This window comes from Guillardia theta (genome assembly GCF_000315625.1).
Source record: "Guillardia theta CCMP2712 unplaced genomic scaffold GUITHscaffold_67, whole genome shotgun sequence".
Classification (NCBI taxonomy): Eukaryota; class Cryptophyceae; order Pyrenomonadales; family Geminigeraceae; genus Guillardia; species Guillardia theta.
In genome coordinates, this window is record NW_005434607.1 from 247,130 (window position 1) to 255,593 (window position 8,464).

General features: G+C 53.2%; 3 protein-coding genes across 3 annotated transcripts; 1 reads left to right on the forward strand and 2 right to left on the reverse strand.

Annotated features, from left to right (window-relative positions):
• The first annotated feature begins 2,113 nt into the window (after positions 1-2,113).
• On the forward strand, positions 2,114-3,028 carry CPEA4 (phycoerythrin alpha subunit 4). Its single transcript, XM_005827368.1, has 4 exons — positions 2,114-2,148; positions 2,562-2,627; positions 2,681-2,815; positions 2,865-3,028. The coding sequence occupies exons 1-4, from the start codon at positions 2,137-2,139 to the stop codon at positions 2,970-2,972; spliced, it is 321 nt and encodes a 106-aa protein (XP_005827425.1). The 5' UTR covers positions 2,114-2,136; the 3' UTR covers positions 2,973-3,028.
• Positions 3,029-3,097: 69 nt separating this feature from the next.
• Positions 3,098-3,928, reverse strand: GUITHDRAFT_75611 (hypothetical protein; the record flags this gene model as incomplete). Its single annotated transcript, XM_005827369.1, has 1 exon — positions 3,098-3,928. One exon carries the CDS (start codon positions 3,926-3,928, stop codon positions 3,098-3,100), a length of 831 nt encoding a protein of 276 aa, XP_005827426.1.
• A 1,417-nt stretch (positions 3,929-5,345) lies between these two features.
• Positions 5,346-6,639, reverse strand: GUITHDRAFT_75552 (hypothetical protein; the record flags this gene model as incomplete). The annotated part of the gene is made up of 7 exons (XM_005827370.1): positions 5,346-5,458; positions 5,566-5,620; positions 5,667-5,840; positions 5,926-6,006; positions 6,049-6,092; positions 6,362-6,448; positions 6,597-6,639. Coding segments are annotated over 7 exons (597 nt in total), but the record flags the coding sequence as incomplete, so codon positions are not given.
• Between the last annotated feature and the right edge of the window lie 1,825 nt (positions 6,640-8,464).

Genomic DNA, 8,464 nt, shown 5'->3' on the forward strand with positions numbered 1-8,464 from the left:
AATGCCGCTGCCTGGGTTGAATGCCATCGCCATGCCCACACAGGAGATGGTTATAGCAATACTTCCTGAGGATCGCATCTCTATTGAACGAATGCCCAGACTAGTTGCGCAAAATCTGTAAACCACACGGAAGAAAAGGTCACTAATCTGTCAAACAGCGGAAGCCTCTACAAAACATCAGTGCCTGCCTGCTCTTTGAGCCTTTTAACTATCTCAAGATTTCTTCCTGCAAGTCTTCATTCCGCAGCCATGGAGCATTCCACTATCATTCGAACAAGTCGTAGCCAATACCCTACGTCCCTCTGCTCCTCCAGTTCCCTCTCTGCGAGTTGTCATGACAGCCTCATCCTCATGGCCTAAGCGCCCGATGGCGGAGTAGCTGCAGCTGTTTCCCGGTAGGGGTCACTGCCAGCCTGTGAATGTGAAATATTGGCGAAAGGATACAAGATTGAGACCTAAATCAAATATTTTCATTAAGGGGTCTCTCATGCACAACTTATTCAAATTGATACTATAAAATCGTAATTAGACAATACAATTTCCTGATTTTCAGATAATTGCATGACAAAGGTACCCTTGAAATCAATACGTAAAAACAAGAAATATATTTAAGAAATGTTTTTGGTATCAAGATATTATTACAAATTTCAGTCAAATACATTCAGTCACTAAAATATTGCAGATGCGAGTCTTCTTTAGGAAAAAAAAGTCCATTGCGAGGACCACCACTTCCACCCCCCAAATCCATTCCCAATCATGATACCCTACCCGATTGAGTCGTTCCCAAGTACCCTACCCTCCCATGCCCATGTAAACTTGCTTACACTGGTACATATAGCTATCACCCCCTCTGGGGTTTCTGTGGATATTTTGCAATGGGAACTAGTACCCCACCCCCTTCCAGTCACACTTATTATTATCGCTTCCACAGATTCCTACCCTTCTACGTCTTGCAGGTGCTCCATGCCACCTCCCCCTTTACTGCCCCACCCCTCTGATTCATTTTCTTACTCCACCCACTCATTCTCTTGACTACCCCCAATATGTCTTCATACTACCCTGATAGAATCCTCTATACCCTACCCCATACAGCAAAACGACCACCTCTCATCACCACCCCGATTGTTTCCTTATATGGGTGGTGGTGGGGAGGGAGGGGAGGGCGGGGGGGGGGGGGGGGGGGGGGTTTAACATTACCCTCTCCCAAAAACAAAACCTACCTACCCTCGTGCTATGAGACCCATAACATGACCCCTCCCCGATAAAAACCCGACCCGCCTCACTGTCAATCACTACCCCTACTGCAATGCTTGAATTTTTGGGTGCTCTGCTACTTGCAGCTTTCAGCAGAGAGGAGGCCATACGATTGACACAAGTACCGGTACTTTTCCCATAGATATCACCCCGTGATGACTCCAAACGTACCATGGTTGGGGCCTCTTGAAACTACCAGCGGAAACCGCTATGCAATGGTAGGGTAGTCCGAATACAATTTTGCATCGTTTGGCATTGTTGCGGGGTAGAGCGTTGTCTTTTGCAAGTCTACTGCGCACCGCTTCGATTGTTAAGATCATTATTAAACACGATGAATCACAGGAGGTAACACAAAATAAAAACATATGATTTGGTCGAGCCTGCCTCATCAGTACTGATGGACCAGTCGGTTACCATTGTTTTGACGGTTATCAGGAGATCCGTTACCTGTGAAGTGATGTGACGGTTACAGTCAGAATTCCTGAAGGGGTGGGGTATTTTTGAGGTCCGAAAGGGGGTGATAACTGATGAGGGTAGGGTATGGAGGGTTGGGTAGTGGGAAATATAGCTGTCATACAAAACTGTGGGAGGTAGTGAATTGAAGGGGGTGTGAAGTCAACAGGGTGGGTAAGAGAAAAGAATGAGGCCTCAAGGCCTAAGGATAGTCATGTTTCCATAGCGATATATGGAGAAAATCTCGGAATAGTCTAGGCCATAGCAAGTGATGGGGGTCATGGGGCACAGGGGTACTTGAATATTCGGTAATGAGTAACGGGGGTAGGGTACTGGATGGTAAATTTAGAAGGGGTTCGCGGACTGTGGGGGGTGGGGTATATTTCTTACAAGATTAGACAGGTAGGGAGGAAAGAGAACCGACCAGCCATGTCCGCCAAGGTGAGGGAAACATTGGCAAGACGAAGCGAATAATGGGGAAGGAGGATGGAGAAGGGGAGCATGATAGTGTTGAGGTGTGAGAAGGTCTCTATGCATGTGAAGAGTTGGGAGATCTTGTGGGGCTGGTAAGCTGAAGGATCCCAGTCGACACCTCGTGGATGTGTCTGGAGAATCCGACGGGAATGAAGCAGGGTGTAGCAGTGGTTGTGCGGTGAATGAGAGCCCAACATGATAGGCATTGTCTCGGAGACTTCATTTTGCTATGCTGTTTCTTCGTGATGTGTAGTAGCATGAGGAGAAAGTGCAGCAGTCGTAACGTTACAGTGAGTCACTGAGTTGGTTGAAAGCGAGGAGCAGTTGTTTCTTCCTGTTTCCTTGACGTTGGTGAAGCCTCGTTGACTCTTATTGTGCAGGTTGTTGCTTTTGCCGCTGTTATTGCCCAGGCCGCCGCTTTTGCGCCAACCCTCTCCACCTTCAAGGTACTGAAAGCAAGAGATACGGCTGACACCATGCTGACATCAACAAACACCAGCCGGCTGCCCGCCAGGCATCCACCGGCTTGTCCATGGCCATGGACAGGTCCAACACTGCTCCCATCGTCCAGATCTTCGACCACCGTGGATGCAGCCGTGTTGCCAAGGAGTACACTGGCAAGAAGTGCAACGGGGTAAGGCGTTATGACCTCTGATTTGCCATGTTTGACCTGCTCATGATAGGCTGAGGACGAGATGCTCGTCAAGGTCCAGTCCAAGGTGATCCCTGCCCCTGAGGCCCTCGCCGCCTCTGTCCTCCAGGTCACCGTCGGAAACCTCAAGCGCAAGTAAGCGAGTCGGGTCTTAGCACTTTGATCTGAGCAGTGAAGTTTGAAACTCCACAAGAAGTCAGTGGTACATCCAGACCGCGCATCTTGTCTCTTTATGATTTCATGGCTACATGTCGACAGCCCCAATCACTTGACTGCCTTCACTTTCTTGAGAAGCTTTGTGTGCATCGGGCACGGATCAGGAAGGCCCTTGGCAAGCCGCTCCTGCGAGATCTTGTAGAAATAGCCATTGCGGAACTCAAGGTCCTTGACGACGGTGTTGAAGTGTCCGATGGATAGCGTGTACTCCTTCATGCGCTCGTAGAACTGCGAGGCTTCTAACTGGACGCTCCCTGAGACGGCTTGCTCGTTGAGGACACGGACCAGCTCATGCATGACCTCTTCCACTTCACTCCAGTGGCTCTCCACCACCTGACCGACCTTGGTAAACTTGTTCGCCTTGGCCACGAGATGGGTCGCGCACGTCCAGACGAGCCTCTCAAGCCTTGAGATCTCAAACTTGTTCGAGTCCATAATCCTGCAAGAGAGGTTGACCATCTTGAGGCGTTTGGCCAGGTCGCCCGACCACTTCCCAGTGACTGCAGTCAAGCCATCGGGGTCCAAGGAGGTCTTTCCATCAACGGGATCGTGGCCCAGCTTATCGATGACGAAGTAGATCAGAGCCTGAGTGTTGCCCTCCAGCCCAAACTGCTTCAGGAAGGGCCCCAAGTTGCCGGATCCCATGAAGACAAGATCCTGTCTCCGTTCAGGGGGGCATGCTTCCACAAGCTCCTTCAGCGCAGAATTGGGGACGCACAGATAGATTGGGCCGCTCTTGGGTCCGCCCCCGGGGGCCTCTTTCAGCTGGAATCTCAGCTCGGAGGTGCTTCTGACCATAGCATCGCCCGGGTCTCCTCTGTTCTTCATCATATGACCAACCCTTCCGTCTCCCACGATGACAGCAGGCGAGAGCTCCATGTCCCTTGTCGACTCCTCGTTCTGCCGCCAGGCACGTCAGCTCGTTCCCACTGACTTCCACAGCACTCACCCTCGCAAGCTCCAGCGCGTTGGAAACTTTCTCAATCTTCTCCTCAAGTACTGCCTGCCCAGCTGCTCAAGAGTCGTTCAAGTGATGTGTGGTTGTCAAGACCTTAGAGTCCTTGAGCTTCTTCAGCTCAGACTCCTTCAACTCAATTTCACTGGAGATACTGAGAATGTTCATTGTCAGCCCCTATCAACCTCACTCGACCCTCATCCCACCTCGCATACAGGGTGTTCAACTCGTCAAGCGAGCTCTCGAGCTTGCTGGTCATTGATTCGTCTTTCTTTGTGCTCGTCTGAACATCATCAGCACATGATCAAGAACGGCAAGAGTCACCTCCGAGCCGATGCATCTCAATGCAGTGAAGGCCTTCGGGGTCACAGGCCGCTGCCCCTTCACGAAGCTCCTGCTTCCTCCACTCCTCTGGCAGCACCAGACCATCAAAAAGGGAGAAGCAGACGGGAGAAAACAACCAGGAGGATGCTTGACGGTGTAGGGAGAAAGGCCTGAGTGCCAGATGACAACAGGAGCGCCACTGTCGCTCTGGAAGACAGGCACATTGTCATATGAGGTGAAAGCTGCAATAGGATGGATCTCACAGTCTGATCATCAGCATACTCTCAATGCCGACGACAACCTGCTCATTCATCCACATTCAGTCATGCTGGCGGCAAAGGGAGGGCTCTTGAAGCCCATGGCGCGATGGGACGTTAGTAAAGGGCTGTCCAGGTCCTAGTGGATCTACTTCCTCCTGCAAGATCCCACACAACGATGCGAATCATTTTGACATTCAAAAATGATCCTTTGCACTTCCCTCTCTGCCTCTGCCCCCTGCCACTTCTTGTCCCCTCCCCCTCCCCCTCTCTTTTCGCCTCGCATGACCGCGGCCTCCAGTCTCATCGCCATCATACAACACTTGTAAAATATTGGAGTACTAAATACTTTACTCAACTTCCCTACCAGAACCATCCTTTAAAACTTATTTTAAATACGGTGCCGCCGCAGTACAGTGATCGGACCGTGCTCAGTCACGGCACCCGGCGGCGGGCCGGCGGTGACCGCGGGGCCCCGGCCGGCCGGGCCAACCGTTGAACCGTTCGCAAACCCAGTTCCGAAGTCACCGTAGGCCGGCGCCTGTGTCACTGCCAACTCCCAGCCTGATTGTCCTCGTACTAAGTTTGCCTTTACTCCTCGTACTGATCAGCGGGCGCCGGGGCCGGCGGTGACCCGAGAACAGTGCCAATAGTTCTGAACGAGGCTCCGTCTTTCCGTAAGTTCCGATCAGTTAGACACTTGCCCGGTAATGATCATCTTCAACTAAGGAAGCGGTCAGGCGAGGTTGAAGAAGATTTGCTAGGAGAGGAGAGAGGAAGAAGAGGGAGAGGGTTCGAGGGAGGAAGAGGAGGTCTGCACCTGTCGAAAGGCCTTTTGAAGGTCGTCGTTGACTATGACGAAGTCAAACAGCCCTGAGGTGTAGAAGTCAGCAGGGTAAGAGGAGGAGGAAGAACATGTAGATGAAGGAGGGAAGGGCGGCCGGGAGAGGGAGAGGGGAAGGGACGAGGGAAGTACACACCAGGTTGATGTGAGTCCTGCAGCTCTCCGATGGCGTTCCGCAGCCTCTTGGTTACCTGAAGTTACTTGAGCCCAGCGCCAAGAAAATGATCCTCCTCCCACCTGCTCCTCCGACTCTGTTCCTCTCCCCGTCAACCTCCTCTCTAGCTCAGCGATGCTAGGAGGAGCGATGAACACGTAGGCTGCTTCAAGCTTGCTCCTCCTGCAGGCCCGCACCCCCTGGACGTCGATGTCGAGGATGCAGATCTTGCCGTCGCAGATCACTTTCTCCACGGCCTGATGAAGGCGGTATCAGCAGCAGCAGGGAGCAGGGAGCAGCAGCAGCAGCAGCAGCAGCAGCGGAAGAAGAGGAGGAGGTGACCTCGAACGAGGTGCCGTAGATGTTCCCGTGGACCCTCGCATGCTCGAGGAATTTTGACTTCTTGAGGAGCTTCTCCATGACCTGGGAAGGCTCAGCTGGGGATGAGCTGGGTACATTTCTCACCTCGTGAGTGATGAAGTTGTAGTGGACCCCGTCCACCTCTCCTGCTCGCCAGCAGCTCACAACCACATGGAGGAGGAGAGAGACAGAGGGACAGAGGAGGGAGAGGAGAGAGTGAGGGTGACCAGAGTCAATGGGTTGCCTCCTCTATCGATACCATCCCCCCTCCTCGATGCCCTCTGTTTGACTCCTCTGTTTCACCCTGCCTGTCCCTGCCTCCCTGCTCTCCTCCACTCCTCCTCCCTCCTCTCCTCCTCCGTTCCGTGCCGTCCTCTTCCATCTCCTCCTCTCCCTTCCTCCCCTCCCTCGGATCAACCTGGTCGAGGCTTTCTTGTAGTGTGAGAGACGCTGAAACCAAGTCGACCGCAACCCTTGTCCTTGAGCAGCATGTTGATCAATGTGCCTATATACCTGTCAAGACCTCCTCCCTCCCCTCTCCTCCTCTCCACTTTCCCCTCCCCTCGTCTCCACTCCCCTCCACTCCACTCTCCTCCTCTCCTCTCCTCCCCTCTCCTCTCCTCTCCTCTCCTCTCCTCTCCTCTCCTCCTCACCTTTTCCAACTCCCGATGGCCCGCATATGACGACACACTTTGGGGTAGCAGTCACGCAAGCCTGCCCCCGCGTCAGCCTCGAATCTCATCAGCAGCATCCCCACCATCCCCAGCTCCTCCACGTGCCTCCTGTAGCGAGTCAACAGCCTCGTCGCATGCTTCTTCCACCTCTCCGCCATGGACAGCTGCAAGAAGCAAGTTCAGTGTCATTCCACGTCTCATCCTCCTCCCGTCCGACCAGCCATCGCGCACCATCCACGTCCCCGTCACCCGCTCCCCATTACCTTCCTTCCCAGCACGATCGCACACCCTCGGAGCAAGACAGAGGCGCGTTGGACGAGGACGAACGTGTCGGGGGCGTGTATGAGAGGATCGCGCCTGCTCCAGCGAGTCAGCAGCAGCTCTCTCTCCCCCAGGAAAGTTCCTGTTCAGCTCCTCCATGTAGCCCTGGAAGTTTTGTCCCTGCAAGTTTCCAACTTTTCCATCACAACGGAGGACAACTTTCCCTCAACACAAGAAGGCAACAAGGTTGCTTGCACATCACTTCACCTCCAGCACTGAGTCATCGTCTCGGTCATTTAGGATCGTCGCCCATGCCTGCAACCCCCACTGAGAAGGCAGAGGAGTCGCTCCCGCTCTCACTGACTTGCAGCACGTGCGGCGTGTTGTGCCGTGTCCTCACTCCCATCTCCTTGTACGCCTGACAGCCTTCACACTCCCTCCTCAAACATCTTGTGGCTCACCCGCACGATCTCGAACGAGTCTTTCTCCGCTAGAGCGACGATGAGGCGCGCGTACAGGATCCGCTCCTCCAGGCTCAACTTCTTGACCTAAAGGCACATTCAGGTTCATTCCTCTCCTCTCCTCGTCATCCTCCTCTCTTCCTCTTCTTCCTCTGCTTCCTCTTCCTCTTCCTCTTCCTCTTCCTCCTGCTCCTTCTCGACTTCTCCTTGCTTCCTGCTCTCTCTCTCTCTTCTCTTACTTGTCCGAAGTCGATGAGGCCCAGACGCCCATCGGGCCTGACGAGCAGCATGAGAGGAGAAGAGGAAACACAACACAGCTGCTACATGAGCAAGATGTTTCCGGGATGAGGATCACAGTTCAAACACCCTGAAATGTAAACGATCAAACTTTACAATCAATCCTCCATCTCTCTCCGTCCTCCCCGTCCTCCTCCCCGTCCTCCTCCCAGTACTCCTCCCAGTCCTCCTCCCCGACTTCATCGTCCTTCCCCGCCTTCCCCGCCGTCTCTCCTCCTTCCTCCCTCCCTCCCTTCCATCCTTTCTTCCCTTACCATGTTCAAATAGTTGGTCTCCATGAACCTCAACAACTCTGCTCGATAGCAGCAGTGTCAACGACCGCAGCCAAGAACAGAGAGGAGAAAAGACGATAATGATGAACAAAGAGGAAAGGGAGGACAATGTGAGGGAAAGGGACGGAAAAGGGCCGGGCAAGGTAGAAGATAGGAAGAGGAAAGGGGAGAATGGGAGGCAGGCAGGCAGGCAGGCGGGGAAAGGGAGGAGGAGCAGTATTCAAACCTTGAAATGGTTGTATCGGGGTCGACTGGGAGTTCGGTCCATTCAAACGGCTGGTCAAGGGTGAGAAGCGAAAGAGACAGGGATGGAGAGGAAGAGAGAGGGGGGGGGGAGCATTTGCGGGACAGAAGCGAGCATGGCTCTCCATCCTGGGTTCTGCATCTATCATCCATGGAGTATGCTTTCTCAAGCTTCTCAATACTTTGCTTCAAGTAATCCTTCTTCGCTTCCTGTTCTTCGCAAACCATGGCCAAGTGCATCAGAGATGGACCCCCAGGACGCGAAAGATTCTGCAGACGAGGGATCATATTTCCTGACCATCAAAATAAGTCC